This window comes from Lacerta agilis, chromosome Z (assembly GCF_009819535.1).
Source record: "Lacerta agilis isolate rLacAgi1 chromosome Z, rLacAgi1.pri, whole genome shotgun sequence".
NCBI lineage: Eukaryota > Metazoa > Chordata > Lepidosauria > Squamata > Lacertidae > Lacerta > Lacerta agilis.
Window position 1 is genome coordinate 1162265 of NC_046331.1, and position 22797 is coordinate 1185061.

A 22797-nucleotide genomic window follows, 5' to 3' on the forward strand; every position below is an offset into this window, starting at 1 on the left:
AAATAAACGACCGTCCTGAGAATGTAACACATCCCCTAATTATTTTAGTCCACTGACTCTCGTTAGCCAATGTGTTTACAGACTGACTGATGGTGCTGAAAAAAGTCTTATGCCGGGTCCAAACAAACAAACAAATCTGAGCAAAGACGCTCTTTGCATTCAGTTTGCTGACTCTGTAGTTGTCAAGACAGTTTTACAGGGCAAGAAAGCCAATGTTCAACCTCATCCAACAGTTATGATACGCATGCAGTGGCTCTGATGCGTGCACACGAAGCTCCATGTAAGCTGCTGCAGCTGCTCCATTCATTTCACTGTCACATTGAACTAAACAGGCAAGCCGGCATGATCACTGGAAGCCCTCTGGCGCTTTGGACTATGGGTAGCTACACTTTTGTAAGATATTTACAAAACTGTTCCTGACTGTGCCTCTTTTGGGCTAAAATTAATTGGAAGTCTTTCGAAATACTTGAATTTGAAACATCGGTGCTCAAATGCCATGTACTTTCTTGCCCACCACAGAGTCAGTGAGTTGAGTCCCCAATAGATTGGCCAACGATCCTATTTTAACACAAGGCTGCACCAACAGACAGTGGCCTAGGTGGGGATGGATGCACTTCATACAAAGACAAACTTGGTATTAGGCATGGAACCCAGCTTCGTGTTTTTTTTTTTTTAATGACATAAAAAGTTTCTAGCCCTTAAGGCTAGAAATGTGGGTATCTGGCAGAATAGAAGGCAGGGCACATATTAGGAATGTTTCCCAGGAAGCAAGGAAGGAAAGACTTTCATGCATAGCCCTCCCCGCCCCCCTCCTTGGCAAAACCAGAATGAATCAGGCAAATTATGCTTGATTTGCATAAGTGATGCAGGTTGAACCTGACATGGCTTCTTCAGAAGCCAGAGCTATGTCCCCTCCCTCCCTCCCTCCCTGCTTCTTTCTCTCTTTCTTGCTTTGATTAGCTTCACACTCCAGAACACGGAGTGCCTAGGACTGTGGTGTAAACTGGGCAACAGGGGCTTCGGACACCAGTGGTACCAGATGAGAGGGAGGGTCTCGCAAGGTGATGCCAGCTGCAGAAACTCAGCCAAGTTTTTCTTGAAAAAGAAGCAGATTGTTTTGTTTGTAGCATGTTGCAATTGTGCATGTCTTGGCTAAAAATACCCTTCTAAAGAGCAGGCAGTCAAGATCAATATTTATTTAAGAAGAGAGGGAAAATTGGGGGGGGGGTGTAAAGCACTTTTTAAATTGTAAAACCAATGTCTGTTTTGTTACCTACTTTTACTGTTGTGCTTTGTAAATGTCTTATTTGTGTAATAAATAAAGTTAACGCAAGTCGAAGTGCTGGCACTTACATCAAAGGAAACGGTGCAATTCCATTTTTCTTTTATTTCAGAAACGCTTCTGCAGCCCTAGAATTCCAAAGGCAGCCCGCCCAATCACCTTTGTTGAGAACACCGATGTTTGTGGCAAATGGGTTTCATTCTCCCCCCCCCCCCTTTGGCAAACCGGTTATTAAAAACAGTCGCTTCTGAGCTCGCCGTTACAACAGCCAATTAATATCCAAGTGCAGGGGAAAGATCCACTGTAGCTTGTGGGTGGGTGTGCAACCGGTATATAATATGGTGTTGAGAGACGGCATGGCAGCCTTTTGAGTTAATTCTTTTGTGCTCACAGTATAGACTACAAAAAGCCTACCAGGTTGCACACCTTGTGGGAATATTATAGTAAATATAGGGTGATTATTTGCACAATTTCCTCTTAATGCCGCTGATGAAGTGAGGGGTTTACATCTTATTTGGTTAGCAAAGGTAACAAAAAACAACCCTAATGGAGAAATTATAGGTGCAGAGTTCTTTGAGCAGGGAAGCAGAAGGCTCCAGCGGGAAGGTCTGTTTCTCTGTTTCCCTTAATGAGGTTTACTCCTTTGGCTTGAAACCAATGATCTCGTCCCAACCTTTCCGACAGGTCTTAACAATCCAGTCATGTTCATCATCATCTGAGGGGGTGGGGTGGGGTGGGGGGTTGAGAGACAAAAGAAGCATAAATAATGAGTCAATTCAGACTGCCCCCCTTGCCTTACTGGATGTCCCCTTTTGCCAAATGGACAAAGGTGCATTTAAAAGGTGTTCCAATCAAAGATGTTCATTGTATTCCTGTGATATGGGGGGGAACAGTTCATGTTAGATGCTGGTAAGCATAAAAACGAGCACAGATCAGAGCCACAACAGTCCCTGAAACTTTTGAAGGTGTAGGAAGAAAAAACACAGAAGAAAACAATTTCAGGTTATCATCAAACCTTTGTGGCTCTTGTTACAATCAAAACAAAACCAGTATTTTGGGTGGCATGTAAAAATAGCTCACATTTACAAGGTTTGTCAATTTGATATAATCTTTTTAAAACTGCTCAATTCATTAATTTAAATCATTTTTCAGAGTGCCGAAATTTTTACACAGGTGCCTTTGTTAGGCATCCTCAAGCAAGTGCAAGATAATTTGATTAAATTAGCTTTCACCAGCCTGGTGCCCCCAGATGTTTTGGACTACAAGTCCCATCAGCCCTGCAGCATTCTACAGGCATGCTGGTTGGGGTTGATGAGAGCTGTAGTCCAAAACACCTGGAAGACACCAGGTCGGCAAAGACTGGATTGAATCATTGAGATCTACCACACATTGTCAGAAGGAATATTTTAATTATTTTCATTCAAGCATTTCAAACTGGAAGGGTTTCAAAAAAAGAAACTAGTGTCTTCAACACACCAATTGGGGTTGTTACACATAGATTAATTGGGCTCATCCACACTTTTGCTTGGCCTGTATTCTGATATTACTATGTACTGATTAATTCCTCTGAGTCCGAGAGCTTTTCTTGTCATTTTGTAGTTGCGCCTTATGAAAATCAGATCTTGCCTGCTGATTCAGATCTTCTTGGATGCACAGAAAACCTAAAAAGAGATTTTGCTTAACCAAGCTTCAATTCAGTGGGCAAGATCGGATTTTAGCAAGGCACAGTTACCGAATAATAAGAAAAATTCTTGGACTGGGGTGGGTGGGGCAGGAATTAAACGGTACACAAATACTGAGCCAAGCAGAAGTGTGGATGACCCCAATGACCAAAGTGTTAGTTGACTGATCTGTTTAACCGATTAAAGGTTAAAGCCCTACTGTTAGCATAAAATTATACCCCCATCCCAGATCTATTGGCACTTAGGTATTGTTGAAATCAGGGTTTTATTCTTCCCCTCCTCCTATAAGAATCCTAGAGACAATATGTGTGACCTCATTCCTTGTTTCATCCAGTTATAAGCAGACCTTATTCTCACGTTTGTGTGCAGCTGCAGCCAAATGCAATGTTAACGCTTTAGCTCAAAATGTTTTCCCCCCCTGTTCCATCAATTTCAACAAGATTTGTTTTCAAATAAGCATGCTTAGCACTGCAGCCTAAGCCAAAAATTGACATCCTAACCACTTTCGGGGCAAAAAGTTATTAAACGCAAGTTCGGTTGAAATTAATGGAAATAACGGTGCTCTCTTGCAGCCCCTATTCATCTTAGCAGGCTCAATCAACATAATTGCCCAGCATAATGCACCCTTTAAAAGTCGGCATTGCAGATTACATTTCCCTATCCAAACCCTACCCCCTTGTTTAACTAAACCGCACTGTCTTATATTACGGCACTATTTGCCACGTCAGCATCCTGTCCTTCCTGCCAGGAGGCTCAGGGCTATACATATGGAGGCCTCTCCATTTCTTCTCTCTCTCCTACAGCCCAGTGAGGAAGGCCAGGCTGGGAGTGAACGACTGGCCCAAGGTCACCCGGTGAGCTTTGCAGCTGAGCCAGGGATCTGAAGCCAGGCTTCTGTGGCTGCTGCTACAATCAATCCACTGAACCACACTCCTTCAAAACCTCAGTGGCAAAGCACCTACTTTGCCTGCAAAAGCCCCAAGTTCAATCCCTGGCATCCCCAGGTAGGACTGGGAAAGACCTCCACCTGAAATCCTGGCAAGCCATTACCAGTCATAGAACCACAGAATTGTAGAGCTGGAAGGAACCACAAGGGTTATCTAGTCCAATTCCTGCAATGCAGGCAACTTTTAGCCCAACGTGGGGCTCGAATCCACGGTCCTGAGATTAAGAGTCTCATGCTATACCCGTCATTGTAGACAATACTGAGCCTAAGATGAATGAATGGTTGGACTCGGTATAATACAGCTTCCTCCAAAATGGCTCGATTATAAAGTTGGGTGAAAAATAGCATTGCTTTCTTTTCAAGTAAGGTACCTGCTCTGGCCTCTATGCTTGAAGGCAATATTTGCAGGCATAAGGCCTGATGCTCCGTTAGAAGATATTGAGTGGGAAAAGACTCTGCTCAAGACCTAGCTAGCAGGACTCGTGGTCTGGGATGATAGGAGCTGCAGTCCAACAACAGCTGGGGAACCAAGGTTGAGAAACACTGGATTACACAATCACCCAAGGGCTGCAAATCACAACTGAGGTTAAGCTTGTCTTTCAACTGCTTTCCAGACAGCTAGTGTGCACTGGTGTTTATCTGTAAGATGTGGGGTATCGCAAACCAGAGACTTGCTTCAGATTTGGTAGGTCCTGGAAGGCAAAGATGTGTCACATTTAAAGCCTGGGGAGCTATTTCAGTCACCACGAATGGGCATTTTTCTTGACTGGCCAAAATGATGCAACAAAAGGCATTTTCCAATCTCCTCTGTTGTTGTGGTAGGATGAGTCTGGCCTCTCTCAATCCAAGAGTTGTGGTGAGGATCTATAAAAAACGTCCATGTTCAGTACCATTTGAATACCATCTGAGGAAGTCAACAAGGTAGGGCTTGTGCCTTTGTGCTCCTGCAGGCACCTGACTAGCCACTGTGCAAAACAGAATGCTGGACCAAATGGGCCACTGGGGGCCTCTTCTTAGAATCACAGAATTGTAGAGTTGGAACAGACCCTGAGGATCATCTAGTCCAACCCCCTTGTAAGGCAGGAATCTCAACTAAACCATCCATGACAGATGGCCAGCCAACCTCTGCTTAAAAATCCTCCAAGGAAGGAGAGTCCAACACATTCCAAGGGAGTCTGTTCCACTGTCGAACAGCTCTTACTGTCAGAAAGTTATTATCACATAGACATTTAAGTTCTAATGCCCATGTATTTGGAAGAGAATCCACGACCAAATCTGTGCTGAATGACTTGGGGCCATGACACCACAGGTCTGCAGGGCCCTGGCAGCACGTGAAGAGGCTCAAACCTGTTGGCAACTAAAGAGTTAAAAGAGATGGGCTGAGCATACTACTTCTGCCACCCTAAAAGGAGGAGGCTGCCTGATAATCACTGTAGTTGCTGGGTATTTGAATCAGTGCAGCTGCAGCCTCTTCAGCAGTCACCCCTGAAACAAGACAAACTGGGTTTATTGTACTAAGCGAATGTTCAGGCTCCTCCTTGATTGTTCGTAATTGGCGGCCAGGGACTTAACAGCCTCTCGACCACCCTTTTTACACTTTACCTGACTGTGCAGCTAACAATTTAAATCACAGATGCCGATCTGGCTTGGCAGCAGCTGCTTGTTAACCACGCAGATCCCCTCGTGCCATCCCTGGCGGCTTCCATAACCCCACAACACCAGGGTGAGCATGGAGAGTTGTGTTTCATCCATATTTAAAGCAGAATTAAAGCCTGGAGTTTGATTAGTGCTCCCCAGACAGCAAGTTGTAATTACTTTTTTTTTCTTTTTGCAAAGGCAATTGTTGGGTTATATTAATGCGAACACCAAAGCACATCTTCACCTTCATATGTGATTTCCTCATGTGGTTGTAGGGAGTCGGGTGGGGAGAGAAAGAATACAAATACTCTTTAATCAACTGGAAATTATCACCCTGGCGCAATTAGGCAGCTCTCCACATTGTGGGTGAGAATCAAATCCACGCTTGCTCGTTTCATCTTTTAAAAGTTCTTTCTTTCTCCATTGTCCCCTTTTTGGTGGCCCCAGTTCATGGTGAAGTAGAAATCACTTAGATGGGGATGGGTGGGGGGCAGGGAAGGACTTCAGTGCATGAAGCAACAAAAGAAAGTTGCTCTCTGTAGAAAGGAGAAATGGGCCACCCAGGCACACTTAGCAATAAAAAGATAAGGCAATGGTTGATGTTCCGAGGCATTCTCTACACTAGCCCAGGAAGTATGGCAGGTGTCAGCAGGCCAGGTGAAGATCTGCGCAGAATCTCTGGGTCAGTTTTGTTTCCCAAATTCAAGCCATGGTCAAAGCACAATTTTGCAAGTAGGGCAGAAATGTCCCCTGCTTAATACCCCGGAGAGCTGCCGCCACTCAGCATTGAAAATACTGAGCCAGATGGATCAATGGCCTGACTTGAAATAAGGCAAGTTCATATGTCCTTATATTCGCTCTCCTGCACCACTGACCATGGTGCCAGTCTCCAACTTCCTTGTCAACCCATCACTCAATTTTCACCTTGATCGCTTGCTGCCTGCAGTACTTTTCCACCCTTGGGCCTAAACATCTGGCCCCCAGAAGAGCTCAGGCTAACCTTGGGGATAAAAAGAAGTCCCCATGCTAGGGTGATCTTTGCAGCAGAGCACTTGCTCTGAATCAGTTCTCACATGCATAAGAACAGCCCTCCTAGGCAGGAACAGAGGTTCATCTAGTACAGCATCCTGCTTTCCACAGTCACCAACCAGATCCTCCAGGAAGTTCACAAGCTGGGGATGAAAATGTATGATTGCATGATCATATGATATGCTATGGTATGATTGTATATGATTGCTTGTATGATTGCATGATATGATTATGTAATTGTGTGATATGAATGTATGATTTGATATGATTGTATAATATTCTATTATATGGCAGTAGGATATATGACTGTATTATAGGATAAGATCTATGATATGATATTATTATATATGCTATGGTTGTATGATTGAATAATATATATGATATGAATGTATGACACGATTGTATGACTGACTGAACCCAAATAGTGCTCACTAATGGTTCCTAGTCATCCTGGGAGAAAGTGACAAGTGGGGTGCTGCGGGGTTCTGTCCTGGGCCTGCTGTTGCTCAGTGTCTTTTGGATGAAGGAACTGAGGGCATGCTCATCCAGTTTGCAGGTGACATCGTCCTGGGAGGGGTAGCTAATGCCGCAGAAGACAGAATCAGGATTCAAGATGGCCTTAACAGACTGGAGAACTGGGCACAAGCTAACAAAATGAATTTCAACGGGGACAACTGCCACGTTCTGCACTTAGGCATCTAGAACCAGCTGTACAAATATAAGATGGCAAATGCTGGCTTGACAGTAGTACATGTGAAAAGGATCACAATGTGATGCAGCAGCAGCAAAAAAAAAAAAAAAAAGCCAACGCTATTCTAGACTACACCAACAGAAGTATATTGTCCAAATCAAGGGAAGTAATAATGCTACTCTATTCTGCCTTGGTCAGAGTCAGACCATGCCTGCAGTCCAGTGTCCAGTTCTGGGCACCACAATGTAAGTAAGGAGGATATTGAGAAACTGGAACATGTGAAGAGGAGGGTGACCAAGCTGATCAAGGGTCTGGAAATCGGGCCTTATGAGTAATGGTGGAGGGAGTTGGGCATGTTTAGCCTGGATAAGAGCAGACTGAGGGGAGGTAGCCATCTTCAACTGCCTAAAGAGCTGTCACATAAGATGGAGCAAGTTTGTTTTCTCATCCTCCGCAGTGTGGCACCCAAACAAATGTATTCAAGTTACAAGAAGGGAGATTCTGACTAAACAGCAGGGAGAACTTTTGACAGTTTAAGAGCTGTTCAACAGTGGAGCAGACTTCCTCAGAAGGGGGTGGACTCTCTTTTCCCTGGAGGTTTTTAAGCAGAGGTTGGATGGCTATCTGTCATGGGTGCTTTAGTTGAGATTCTGCATTGCAGTTGGTTGGACTAGATAACCCTCAGGTTCCCTTCCAACTCTACAGTTCTATGATTCTAGGAGCTGATTTGGAGTGGTACACTGCCTCTGAATCTGGAGGTTTTATCTAGCCATCATTTCCAAATTCTGTGGTCAGACCTCCATGAGTTTGTCAAATTCCCTTTCAAAGCCATTTAAGCTTGACTTCCGGCGGCGACGCCATTGTGGGTGGTCGTGGGCTGCTTCGGCTGCGAAGCGCCCAGTCCATCCCGGGGGTTGGAGCCCCGCTACCGCAAAGCGAGGCTCCGGTGGGGTGCGGGAAGAGCGTCCCGCACCCTGGGCTCCCCGGCTGTGCCCGTTGTGGCTCCGAACCCTTCCCTCACTCCCCCTGTAAAGGGGGAGTGGGGGTGAAGGGACGACGGAGCCGGGCTATAGGGGACATGCCCCAACCGGGATGCAAATGCGGCGACAAATCCTGTGATGAGCGTCTAAGTTCTACCTGTCTTTAATGATCTGAAAGAACCCGGTGGTTGTGAGTACTTGATTGACTTTTATATCTTTGGAACGATCCGGGGGGAAGAGGAAAGGGAGCCTGCCTTCCTCCCTTCGGGAGAGAAAGAAAATAACCAGTTTAAGTGACTGCTGCTACAATAATGGATACAAAGTGTTTGGAATTTGGAAACTGAGACTGCTGAGATTTCCCTCTGGGGATTAAGTGGGTAGAAAATATCTCCATTTAAAGTTTTGGTCTTTACGCTCTGGCTTCAGAAAAAATGGCGATGGAAAATCTGGACTGATGTGGTAAACAATTGAAACAAAGGAAGGAAGAGACAGGAACTGTAATTTGACACTCACCCTCTCCCCCAAAATGCTGGACTTTGTGTTTGAACTTGTTTTGAATTCTGGACTAACGGATGAAGAAATGCTTACTGTCTTGAGGCTGGAACTGCTTAATCGGAAATTGCAAGTCTTGAGTGGGATTATAAATAAAAAAAATCTATTTTCCACAGAGGAGGCTTTTCAAAAGTTTTACACAATGGAAGAAAACCTTGGCAAAGAGTTAGAAGGGATGCTTGAAGGATGGTCTGAAATGGCTGGGCGACTCCGGGAAAAGGAACCGTTCTTTGGGGGTGGCAGTCCCGGAATGGCAAAATTTGCAATATCCAGACCCCGAGGTGGGAGCTCGGGGGCAAGGGACATAGAATTAAGATATCTACAAGAAGAAGAAGTATGGTACAAAGAAGCGGAGGAGCCCAGAAAAGATGTGATGTGTATCCTGAAGCTCGATGCAAGGTTTGTTGTGAATGCTGCCTGGATCTGTTGACATTTGGGAAAAGAAGACAACTGGAAGATTGGTTCCGACGAAAGACAGAGAAAGACAATGGACAGAGGGGGTGTGGGGTGAAGTATTAAATGCAAAATTTAAATGGTCTGTTATGGTACCTGAAATCGGAGTGTGAAGGTTGTTAGTTATAAGTTTATCTTGAACAAGTAAGGGGATATTGGATTTTAAGTTAAAAAGCAGCATGATAAAGGACAGAAGAAATAAGTTTAGATTTTGTAAGAATATTTTGATAAGATTTATGATACAATAGGATGATTAAGATAATTGTGTTATTTTTAATTGAAGTTAAATTCCTTTTTTTTAGAGAAAAGCTGTTAAGAAAGTAAAATATGGATTTAAAACCGAAGGTGAAAAGGCAGGGGAAGTCAAGTGTCAAGATTTGGAAATAGAAATTTTTTTTGTTAGGTATATAAATAAGAAGAAGAATCCTGGCAATATATGTATTTGTATTTGTTTTCTATTTGTAGGTGTGGGTCTGGGTGTGTGTTGTATTATGAAAATGCTAATAAATTCTTCATAAAAAAACAAAAAAAAAACAAAGCCATTTAAGCTTGGGGTCATCGCCACACCTTGTGGCTGTAAAGTTTGTAAGTTAATGATGCACTGTATGAAGAAGTTCTTTTGTCATGGCTGTCTCTCATGAACTGAATAGCAATCATTTCAACTGAGTTCTTCTTAAGCTATACTGTTATAGCGGGAAGGATGGAAAAAAATACATTTCTCAGCTCCACGTATTAATTTACAAACCTCAATCATGTCCCCTCCACCTTAACTCTACTTGGGTTTTTTTCTTAATTAAGAAGTCTGCACAACTCTACCTCTTCCCTAAGCTGCCCAAATAGGTTCTTGCACTATTAAGAAATGGTGGAGCCCCACCTGTGGCTTGCTTTTATAAGAGAAATGGGGTAAATGCGATCTGTAGGAACCTGTAAAAATCCAGGAACTTCCCTGTCCCAGAAAGCATTTAAAAGCAAAATGCTTTTAAATAGTGATTTTTGGAAATATCCTGTGAAACTTCTTCACACTGGAGAAGCATGAAGACACTTCTCCAGCCCAGGGCATGGCTGCTCATTGAACCCCCTCCCCCCACTATACACCACTGCATCTTGGCTGACAAGCGGAAACTTTAAAATACTCAATTAACCTCCACCCCATAATGCTTTACTCTCTCATTTCCATTTAACTCATACAATTCCAAATTGCCCATTGAAAGGAAATTCCCAGCCTGGATGACATTTTTTACACTTGTTAATGTTACACGACACAGTTGCCCACAAGCTGTAAAGCAGCATGCATCACAATCTTCTCAGCATCTGCGCTGGGAGAGCTAAAACCCAAACACTCCCTGTTATTCTTGGCAAGCTGAGTGAGGATTGGAACTTAAACCTTTGCAGGTTTCATAGCAGCAATTGTTTTAAGGTCCGGAAACTGGGGGAATTCAGATCTTGCCATCTTGCCCAGGACAGACTCTTGGTCAACTGTGATTGGCAGCCACTCCCCACGGTGTCAGGCTGAGGTTGTTCCCAGCCCTGTTACCCAGTATCTTCATCATCATCATTATCATCATCATTTACAAACCACTTAATATGCAAACTCCCTAAGCAGTTTACATAAAACAAAGAAAGATAATTAAAAGAATGTATATACAATATTTAAAACCAAAGATACAAAGGAATACATCATTAAACCAGAGAAGCTATCAATAAAACATTCAGTGAAATACTGATAAATAATAGAACAGAACAATGTGATAAATTTTATAGGCCTGGGAATGCTTGTTTAAACAGATGTGTCTTCAGGGGGTGTGTAAAGCTTGCCACTGTTCCTGCTTCATGAACAGCACATGGAAGGGTGTTCTACAGAAAGGGTGGAATTCTGAGCACTGGCCATCTTGACTGGGGTGGATGAGAGTCCAACAGTTGGGGGGTCCACAGGTCCCCACTCTTGTGATTTAAAACATAAAACCAGCACCAGAATTTTGGGGGCTCTCAGACAAGGCATCATCTGTGGAACCCCTTAACCTAGAAGGTGCCTGCTTCAAAGAGATCTCTATGGGGTTTTTTGGGGGGGGGGGAATGGCGGGTGGCTATCACCTCCATGATACACACTGGAGGTGTTGTGGGGAGATGCTTAAGTTTCTCCCCTCCACATCTCCCCAGGGAGGCCTGCTTTGAAAATGGCTCAAATATACGTATGTATTGCCAGGAAGATGAGCCCATAGGGCAGGGATGGGGAGCCTCTGGCCTTCCAGTGGCCACGTGTGTTGGGAGTCAGTTCAGCAACATTGCCATAGCAGATGGGTAGAAAAGATGGCCAGGAGAGAAAGTTACAGCTGCTGTTATTCAGAATACTTGTATCTGACTTTCTATCCCCAGGAAGTGCCTCACTCAAAGTGCCTCACAAAAGGTTCTAACAATAAAAATCACTGTTAAGCCTAATATCAGGAACTGATATGCTGGTGCCAGGATTATTCAGGTGGCATTTCCTGCCCTCATCATTGAGCTTGTCCTTCAGCCTGTGCCTACTAGCAGCACTAAGGTCCTCTGGGACTTGCTCAGCCCACGATGGAGACTAGCCTTCCCCTGCTGGCTATTGCCAAGAGACAGCTCCCAAAGATGTATTTCAAGGCAAGAGAGCACCACCCTCCATAGCTGCAATCCAGAGCTCTGGGGTGCTGTTTCTGGTAAGGTGCCTCCTCCTCAGCCCTGTGGGTAAATGATCCTTGTCTTGAGCAGGGAGGAGAGAGAAGAGAGAACAGCCTGGAGAGGGTTGCCTCTGTCAACTGCTGGAGGTTCCAGCTGAAGTGGCCACTCCTCTCTGCAGCAGCTAACACCACAGAAACCCATCTTGCTCCTTGGGGAGTTGTCAAATGACTCTGCTGAAGACAGCAACATGAAAAGAGTAGAGGAGATCAAATACTGGTTTCTATTCCCCCAGTTCAGGAAGGCGGGAGCTTAGAGAGAACTGTTGCTTCAGCAGTGAGCTCTGACAATGGGCCAAGACAAAGTAAAGGCAGTTTTTCCTACTAATGAAACTTTCTTTAAATCCTAGGAGTAGACAGATTTTTTGCATTCATATATTTATATGGTACAACTCCATGGTCATTTTTTTAAAAAAAAACTCAGGAGATGATTCATCAGCATGCTTAGATGGGCTGTGATCTTAAATATTGCTTTGTTTCTTATATAAAATGCTCTGCATTTAGAAAAATTACAAAAAAAGGTTCCGTTTCTGGATAAGGGTTTCAAGTTACCCCTGCTGAGCCTTGGGAGAAAAGCTAGCAGTTGGAGCAGGCAGTTCTGTGTGGAAGGTCTGAAGCTCTTGTCATTGCTATAAGGTCAGCAACTAATCTCTCATGTTGTGACTGGGCAGTATGGCCCAGGATGCAGGGTGTTCGCCAAACTGGTGCCCCACAGCTGCTTTGGACTTTCAACTTGTAGTCCAAGATGCCCAACCTGGCTGGGCCTGCTGGGAGCTGTAGTCCAAAACGTGTAGTCCCAGGTTCAATCTCCAGCACCTCCAATGAAAGCCAGTGTAGCACAGTGGTTAGAGTGCTGGACTAGGGCCTGAAAGTCCAGGGTTAAAATCCCCACTTCGCCAGGCACACTCTTTCAGCCTAAGCTACCTCACAGGGTTATTGTGGGGATAAAATAGGGAGGGTATTTAGAAGAGTGTGGTGTTTATGCCACCTTGAAGTCTTTGGAGAAAGGGTGGGATAGAAATCTAATAAATAAATAAATAAATAAATAAATAAATAAAGGCTCAGCAGTAATAAATGGGAGATACCTTTATCCTCCTGAGGCTCTAGAGAGCCACTGCCAGTCAGAGCTAGCAATAATGGGCTGTCCTGGAATAAAGCAGCTGCCCACATCCCAAAACCACCAAGTGGTGCTTCCAGGCATTAGGTTTATGCATTGAACTGTACGGCAATATTTTTGACATTCCCAGCCCAAGCAGAAAAATGATCAATAAATGAGCAGCAAACTATAGCATGTTAAAAACAAGAACAACCCACGTCCCATCTACCTCTCCTCTGCTCACGTAGCTATGTGATGGGAAACCAGCAAAACAATTGGCACAATTTGGTTTTGTTCCATGCTCAGGAGCAGAGACTAAAAGTGCTCACAATTAATTTCTGCAAAAGCTGAACATTCTTGCAAACAGGTCTGGCGCCCGTTCCTTTGAAGAATACACTGATTACCAACAATTTCTCAGGGCCTGCCACAAACATTATGTCTTTTGTCATGTGAAAAAAAAAGCAAAATCAACCATCTGGCAAATGCCCCAGAGCTAAAATCTTTCACACGGCTTGTAATTCACAATGATTATATATACAAAAGCAAGTAAGAGTTATAGTATAGCATATTATTTTTTTAAAAAAAATCAAATAAAAATAAGCAGTGAAGAACTTGAGGTGATTGATCAAAAACCCAGTGTATTTCATTTGCAAAGTGTCTAAATAACCATATTTATTTTTTGTTTTTTAATGCATTCCTTTTTTCCATTCCTGGAGAGCTGTCAAAGGAGTTCACATTTGTAGGAGTCGGACCTCCTCTGAATTTGGAACAGCAATGAAGAAAGAAGGCAACTGGCATATAAATGACTAAATTGTCCTGTGTTTCAAGGGCCACTTCGCACGCTCTGCTTTCTAAAGGCACAGGTGTGCTCTCAGGAGCCGCTGGAGGGAGGGGAGGCATGTGCCAGTGCAGGCAAGGCAGGAATAAGGGCTCAGCCTTCATGCCGCCTATGCATGGGACTGAAATGAAAGACCTGTAGTGTATAGTTTGCTGTTACGTGCAAACTGGTCCAACATGGGAGGGTGAAAGAAAGTAGCATGATAGAAGGATATTCATACATGACCTTGGTTGGGGCCATTGCAACAGCAGATGCTCTTTTTACATATTTAAGCTGCAGAGCTTTGCCTGGAGAAGGTCCCAGGTTCAGCCCCCCAGCTATTCTTCAGGTAGGGTTGGGAATGTGACCTCCCAGACACTTTGGAAATCAGCTTCTAGTCAGTTAGCAATAGATGGACCGGTGGTCTGACTGTGTACGAGGCAGCTTCCCATACTCCTTTCAGCCCTTCAGGTATGTAGACTCTGAGATTCTTATAGACTCTTCACTCCAAAAAGTCTCCTTACCTCAGCTTCTGATTCTTCCACCTATCGCCTACCTTCACATGCTCCCGTTTCTCAAGCACAAGGCTTCCTCAGCCACTATCTCAGCATGTGCTGCATTGCCACTTAGCTGCATCCTGTTACCAACAAGCAAACAACCTCTCAATTTTCTGACTCAGCCCTCCTTCCTGACACCAATACCCAGATCCTTCTGTCCTCAATTCCTTTGCAACTTTGTTTTTCATCCTGACCTAACAAATCTCCTCCGGCTCTCATAGGAGCTGAGCTGCATTGCTTGGTCAGCAGTCAAAATATTGAACGTTATTCCCCAGCTGTTAGAACATTTGTGAACATTCTGTGACCTCAAAGTATCTATCACACTCTGGCTTCTGCCATTCGCAAAGGGACCTAAGGCCACCACTGAGAGGCTGCACGCTCTGCCTCCCAGGAAAAATATCAAGGAATGGAGCAAAGCCTGGCCTTGCCAATTAGCCAAAGAATCAGCTACAGGGAAACTGCTTCCTGATCCTCTCCATTTGCATTTCCTTGTTTTTCTGGTTTGTAAGCCTTATGGCAGGGCCTGTCTTTCCCTTCTCCCTGCCTTTGTTTTAGTGATGTGACCTGCTTTGGGAGACAATAATAGATTGAAAAGCAGAACAAAAATATAGCAAATATTGAAACCCATCTATCTACCTATATATGATGGTACTGAGCAGCAGTGAAGACCCATTCAGGACTTGTTCCCCCCTCTTTAGAATCTCACTTCTAACCTTTGCCTGGGCAGACCGCAGGGTCTCCTATCCCAACTTCTGAATAATGTTTGTGATCTCAAGTTGGCAGAGGAAAGAGGAAGAAAGCATGAGGCTAAGAAAAAGCTGATCTGATCTCGAGCCCAGCTCTTTAGGAAAACGGCATAATTTAAGCAAGCCCACCAGGGTTTTGCCAAAGGTTTCTGAATGCTTCCTGCCATCTGCTTTTGATGCTTCCAAGACCTGGCCAGCAGCCTGACGGGGTTTTCCTGCCTTTCCTGTAAAGAAGCAGTCCTGGATCTGTTCCCTCTCGCTCCCGACCACTTCCTTGGCTTCTTTCGCACACAGCCTGGCTATTTACCCGCCTATTTTGTCACCTCTGTGGCCTTGAGCCTTGAACGACTTCTCTTGGGGCTACTGGAGTTCCTCTGATGTCAGGCAAGCCCTGGCTCTTTCAATTGTGTTGGTGCCCTTAAAGGAAGGGATGGACTCCTGAGCTGCATCCCATCTTCACACCCATGTCCTCAAAGCAAAAAGAGCCTGGGGGCCCTCCTGGACACTCGGCAGACAATTGCTTTGCAAAACGGGACATATACAATGGGCCATTTAATCGGAGCTGATACTGTTGTAAGTTTATAGTAATAAAGTGTAACAAAGGAGAGTTCAAAGCGGAGATTAAAAAAAAAAAAAAGGAATTTCTAGGCGTTCCCGCCTGGGTTGATCTGTCTAGGTTCCTGTGTTTTTGGAAAGCGTGTGCTTATCACAGTGTTTTTCAACCACTGTTCCGCGGCACACTAGTGTGCCGCGAGATGTTGCCTGGTGTGCCGTGGGAAAAATTCCAGCCAGAATATCAACTTTGTGTTCAGCCAAACAGGCCTTGGTTGCGCACTGAATAAAGTATTTTATAATTTTTCATATTTCTGTTTACTTACTATTTCATAATAAAGTAATTATAAAATACTTTCTTTGTGTTTATTTGATTCCTATTCAAGAGAATTACTTTATATATAGTCAATATAGGCACAGAGTTAAATTTTTTAACATTTTCTAATGGTGGTGTGCCTCGTGATTTTTTTCATGAAATAAGTGTGCCTTTGCCCAAAAAAGGTTGAAAAACACTGGCTTATCATATGCATCAGCAGAGCCACCGCATTCCAGTATTTTGGGCTAGTGCCACCAGGAGCCATTTAGATCTGCTCGTGCTTAGCGGCTGGAAGTAGAGATTACGCCACAAACCCCACACTTATTCCCCACTCCCTGCCTCACCTACTACAAAGGCCACTAAGAGCGTGGTGTAGCTCAAACCTTTGCTTAGCCATGAAGCTAATCGAGGGAAATCCTTTAAGACAAGCCTAGCGTGTGGGAGGCTACTGAGAAAATAATGGGGACCCCTTATACGGTTCCCTAAGCAACTGGTCCCCTGCCAACCTAGCAGTTCAAAAGCATGTCAAAGCGCAAGTAGATAAATAGGTACTGCTCCGGCGGGAAGGTAAATGGCATTTCCATGCGCTGTTCTGGTTTCACCAGAAGCGGCTTAGCCATGCTGGCCACATGACCCGGAAAAACTGTCTGAGGACAAATGCCAGTTCCCTCGGCCTGTAAAGCAAGATGCGCACTGCAACCCCAGAGTTGTTTGCGACTGGACTTAATTGTCAGGGGTCCCTTTACCTTTAAGCAACTGGTGGGGGGCAGGATGCAAAAGTTAAAAAATAAACTCCTGATGTGAGTGTTTCCTGGTTTGTGGCAAACCACAGCATGATGAAATGTCAGAATGCTTAAACTATGGGGGTGTGAGGGTGTGGGTGTTATAAAACTATAGACCATGTTTTTTCCCCTAATTCAAAAGGAATTGAAAGATAGCAGGAAATCCTAAATATATTAACACTGTATACAACTTTTTTCTTTTTTACCCTGTACCATTATGCCTTATTTGGAAATTTTAACAGTACAGTATTCTTATCCTCAGCCTTATCCTCAGAAAAACAATCCTTTACTCTCCAAATTATTAATTCAAACTCAACCATAACATCGAACAGGAGTTTGAAAAACTATAACATACATTACTTATTATTTATTAATTTATTGCACTTATTAGTTGTTTTTCTTCATAAGTGGTAACCCAAAGAGACTTACAAAATAATGTATTAGGGATGCATCCTCTGGCAACACTGAATGAAGCTTATCTGTTTCTTCATAAATAAATATTGTATTTGTGCTTGCTTACTCCTTAAATAACAAGCCAATTTCGCCATAACAGCATATTCCCAGACTTTTTCATGCCAATCAATTACCGAGGGTATCGATGATTGTCTTCACTTCTTTGCATAAATTACTGTATATGCTGTATGTATGTACTGTATATGCTGTATGTATATACGAAACAAATTCCTTCTGTTGCGGGCTTCCCGACTCTTACATAATTTAATAAAAGCAGAACAGGATGATGGGGAATTTCATATCCTAAAATTTCAATAATTTTTTACTTCTAATTCCCTTACCGCCCCCTGCTTTTTTTTTTTTTTTTTGCCTAAGTCACATCTCCACCACATATGATAGAATTCTTCTACAGTCCTTCTTTTTCACATTTCCAGCAACCTGGAAATATTAAACCTGAAAATATTAATTTTCTGTATTCTAACTGTTGTTACATTCCACCTACTCATTGCTTTATAACAATATTATCTTATTGTCATGTTCAGTGAAAATGTATGTCCTTTTTCACCAGAGGTATTTCTATACGTTCATTGGAATGTTCCCTCCAATGTTCTGTGCCCATTTAATCATGTTGGATTATTTGGTTAAAATTTCCTATTGGAACCTTTTTGGTATGCAGAATAAGGAATGAATCTTGTTAAGAGAGCAGATTTTTACTTGTTTCAATCACACATATAGAGATGCTTGTAGGCAAGAAAAATAAAAAGTAGTTTATTGCAGGAAATATATACTTGGGTAGAAAAGTTCCTAGTTCTTTTCTAACCAACTAGACCACAGGAAGACATGGCCGCCATGACTTTGTAGTTGTAGCCTGACCTCTTATCTTGAAGTTCAAGAAAGAAGTGTGAGGAGCAGCATGAATCTGTAGAGTGCAACCTAAGACACATTGGTCTAACAAGAAGAGATGTAGAGCCGGCTGTCTTAAAACCCATGCACTCAAACGTCCAACATACCATATTTTCCTTTACCTGCTCTTTACTCTGTATCAAATTTAACTGATGATTTATTTATTTATTTATTGCTTTTATATGCCTTTTGTATTTCATTATTAGTTTCTCAAATTCAGTTTGTTCTTGTACGTGCCTTCCACCAGGGCCAGCTCACCCATGGGGCAAGGTGAGGCAACTGCCTTGGGTGTCAGGACCCACAGGTGCAGCAGATCCGGCATTCAAGGAACACATCACCTGCTACCACACACTCCTTGCAGGCGGGATCTGCCACCTCCTTAGCGGCACTCCCCTCCTCAATGCTGCCTCTGCAGTAGCCCAGTGAATAGGAGGCGCTGTTGGTCTCCTCCCACCCCTAGGGAAGAAATGGTGGGAGCTGCCCTCTGGGGTCTCCTGGACTTTGCACCTGCCAAGCGTGATTCTGAGCAGGCCTCTTTCTGCCCTGCAACAGCCTTTGATTCCCATCTCAACCGCCAGATAAGGTTGATCGCCTTGTTCCTGATACAGATCCTCACTCACCCCTTCTTCCCTGGTGGGGGGATGCCATTTTGTGGTTCACCTCAGGTGCCAAAATGTTTTGGGCCAGACTTGCCTTCCACTGAGTCTGATATTCCTGCACACATGATCTGTTCATAAAATGGCAGAATTCTATTTTGCAATTTCCTCCTAATTTCTAAGAAATAAATAAATTGAACCCCAAGTTATATATTGCATGCTCCCAAGGTAATCCCACCCTATTTCCATAGCTGACATGGAGAGACATTTGTTGAGAGTCCTGAATCCTTGTAACTGAAATTGCATCTGATGGTGAAGGTTTAGGATTCAATAACTAGACCATTAGAAGTACATAGCAAGCACACAAATATTATGGATATTCCTGATCTGATTGGCAAAGCCATACCTGCATTCCTCAGAAACCGGAGGTGGTAATCAACAACCACTCTGGTTTTGGGGTTATAGAAGCCGTCACCACAGTCGTAGCAGCCTGGTGGGATGACCCGAGGAGGATCCAGGTTTGTAAGCTGGGAAATGCCTTAAAATTGAAAACAGGCTGATATCAGCATATAAAGAAGTCACTTAAAATATCCAGGTCTTTAAGGAGAATAGCCAGTAAATAATCACTTATACTGGGGAATATGATATCATCTTGATCCAAAGCTTCAAGGGACTCCCATGCAGATGCCTTGTGAGCGGAGGCTGTTCATTTATTTTAATACTGAAGAAAAGCCCTCTCCATCCCACCTAGGCATCAGATCTGTGGGATCAGGGCACAATAGCCAATGAAAACACAGCAGTAGGTGACAGCAGCCAACATGGGCAGTGGAACCAGGTATGGGAGCAAATAGCAATGAAGAGGAAAGAAGCAGCAGCTATTTATTTGGTTAGCTGCTGCCAACTCCAGCAGGTTGGGGGGGGGTCTGAAGTGGCCCAAGGGCCACCTATTGAGGCTTCTTCTTCTTCTTCTTAGAAAGTAGTCCCTCTCGATTAATGCAGTTGGTGTGTTACATCGAAAAGCTTAACCAAGGCAGTACCTGCTGGCTTCAGGCCTTTGCAGATCTCTGTATAAAACCTTCTGTCATAGCCATCACAATAATGCCATTTGTTGTCTTCATACTCCAGTCCATCTGCAAAAGTATATTTCCCCTGCAATGGAAAGTTTGGGGTTAAGGGCAGCTCTCTTGGATAAAGAACAGGGCATGTTGCTTCCCCACAGTGATCAACCAGATGCCACTGGGAAGCCCACAAACAGCAGATGGTCTATGAACACACCAGAGAATATGGATACTCTATTTTGCTCTCAAGGGTAATGGGGTGCTGATAGAGGTACCTAGGAACGTTAGAGTATACCTCCTGGATCAGATCAGATTGCTTAGAAATTGTTTTAAATTGCTTTTAATATTTCTTTTAGCGCCCACCCCTGGGCCTTAGGGTGAGGGGGAAGGCAATAAAAAAAGAAAAGAAATGGGAGCTTGAAATAACATAATAAAACAGCAAATAAAAACAAACCAGCAAATGGATGCTGGCCTAGCCTCTGAAGAGAGGAGCAGCTGCAGTATGGCCTCTGAAATGGATCTCAGTTGAAAGGCAGGGTTGCCTTCCCCAGTCCGAGGAACCAATAAAGTTGTTTTGGCCTGCAGCTCCCATCAACCCCTAGCTGTGGTGGAAAAGGGGTCCAACTTGAATAAAAAATATTGGGGGGGGGGGAGGAAGGTAAGCCCTGTCCCACATAACTGATCACATGATGTGGCACATGCATACCATTTGAATGGAAATGCTCATCAATTGGGGGGCCCTCCAATATTTGGGGGGGGGGCGTGAAGGGACCTTGGCCCCTAGGAGTTGGCTCCTCTGGTGGTGACTGAGGCTGAGGGGCACCACGATAGGGAAGAGTGCTTCAGATGTACATGCCTGTGCTGTATACCTACCTCTATGGATATTCCATTTTCCCAAGTCCCTTCATATTTGCTTCCTCCAGGGAAGTGCAAAACACCTTTGCCGTGAAACATCCCATCTTTCATTTCGCCTACATACTTCGTTTCTGTTGGGAGGGTGTAAGAGCCCTTGCCCTCCAACCTGCAGAAAAGTCCACAGGGAGAATACAATTTAACACAACCAACAAAGGGCTCAGACTGCTTAGATTAGGAGTCCCAACATGCACACTTAAGGGAGGTGGTAATAAGATTGTTCATTCTGCACCTCTTATTCTATCAAAACACCCAGAGTGTTTTACACGGGTTTTTTTTTAAGTGTGGGGGAGATAATCATAAAACGGTAAATAAAGCAGCAAGAAGTCTGAGCAGCTGAAACCAACTGTCACAGGAGAATAACAAATAATATTGGGTGATATCTAACTCAGACATACTCAGAGTAGACCTACTGATGTCGTTGAAAGCATTACCCGCCCGCTCTGCCTCCCTCCCGACCTGCCATTGACGCGCTCCCCTCGGTAGTAGCTGCCGGTGTACTCCATGCCCGGCCACCCGCGCTCAGGTAGGCCAGGCCCGGCTGATGGAGCGCAGGCCCCGGCAAACTGCGGTCGCCACGGCAACGAGGCGCTTGGAGGGGGAGGAGGAGGAGCGAGAAGAGCGGTAAGCGGAGCAACGCCCCGCGAGGGAGGAGCTCTTTTAGCCACGGCCCCCAAGGTCCCTCCTCTGAGGCGGAGAGAGATGGGAAGGATGAGCAAGGCTAAACGCGCATGCCCAAATCCTCCTCCAGTTCGCATACATACGGTGACGGGAGTTCGGCGCATGCGTGTATCCCAGAGGTGGCGCGTGCGCAGTGTTTGCCTTGGCGTCCGGCCTGGTTCGTGAGGACCGGTGGAGAAGGAGAGTCCAAGGGGAAAGGCCTCGCCCGCGGCTATGCCCACCCTGGAGGTGCCCCCGCTGGAGGAGCTAGAAGCGGATCCGGTGAGCGTGAGAAATGGCGCGCGGAGGGGGAGGGAGGGGGGAGCTCGATCCCACCCCCCACAAATGTCTGGGGAGGACCCCCTCACCTCAGTTTCCCCTCCCCCCCCTCATTTTCTGTCCCTCCTTTTCGCTCTCAAGGAGCTCCATGAGGAGACGCACGCGGTGTTCTCCATCCCCCCCCTCCTCATTAAATTCCACAACAACAACAACAACAACCCTGTGAGGTAGCCCCCCTCCCCCATTTGCAGGCAGGGTCGACTCCCCCCCCCCGCTGTTAAAGGGCTTCCTCCCCCCCCCCCATTTAAGACCCAAAATGTCAGGGAGAAGTCATTCCACACAAACACATGTAACATACACAAACCTCGAAGTGACCCGTGGCCATTCCATCCATTCTAAATAAAACAGATAAAAGCTAAATAAATATCCGCTCTAAATAATAAAAAAGCCCTCAAGGAGGATGACAACAGGAATTCAAACCCTTTACAGCAGGCGTTGCCAGCCTGGTGACCCCCCCCCCCAAACTCCACTTATTTTTTTATTTATTTATGGCATTTGTATCCCACTTTTCTCCCTGAAGGATGGTGTACGTGGTTCTCCCCTGCTCCTCGTTTGATCCCCACAGGTAACGTAAACGGTAAAGGACCCCTGGATGGTTAAGTCCAGCCAAAGGCGACTGGGGTGTGTGTGTGTGTGTGTGTCCAGCGCTCATCTCACTTTTCAAGCCAAGGGAGCCAGTGTTCGTCCGCAGACAGCTTTCTGGCCACAACAACCACCCTGTGGGGTAGGCCAGGCTGAGTGGCAGCTTCTCATCCTCAAGATCACCCAGTGAGCCTCATGGCAGAGCAGGGAATCATAGAATCCTAGAGTTGGAAGAGACCACAAGAGCCATCCAGTCCAACCCCCTGCCAAGCAGGAAACACCATCCAAGCATTCCTGACAGATGGCTGTCAAGCTTCCGCTTCAAGACCTCCAAAGAAGGAGACTCCACCACACTCCTTGGCAGCAAATTCCAGGGATTTGAACCCTGGTCTCTCCCAGGTCCTAGTCCTTTCCAAGGACTAGCTCCAAGCCCCGTGGCTGAGTGTGGTTCAAATCCGCACTGAGCTGTGAGGTTC

General features: G+C 44.8%; 1 protein-coding gene across 2 annotated transcripts; it reads right to left on the bottom strand.

Moving 5' to 3' along the window:
• Positions 1–1916: 1916 nt before the first annotated feature.
• Positions 1917–21328, bottom strand: MORN5 (MORN repeat containing 5). 2 transcript variants are annotated; one of them, XM_033137733.1, is made up of 5 exons: positions 21200–21328; positions 20702–20849; positions 19808–19919; positions 19177–19308; positions 1917–1997 (listed from the first exon to the last, which is right to left on the bottom strand). In XM_033137733.1, the coding sequence occupies exons 1-5, from the start codon at positions 21244–21246 to the stop codon at positions 1918–1920; spliced, it is 519 nt and encodes a 172-aa protein (XP_032993624.1). In that variant the 5' UTR covers positions 21247–21328; the 3' UTR covers position 1917. The 2 variants fall into 2 exon arrangements, with proteins under 2 accessions (XP_032993624.1, XP_032993625.1); XM_033137734.1 differs by lacking the exon at positions 1917–1997 and adding an exon at positions 18816–18901.
• Between the last annotated feature and the right edge of the window lie 1469 nt (positions 21329–22797).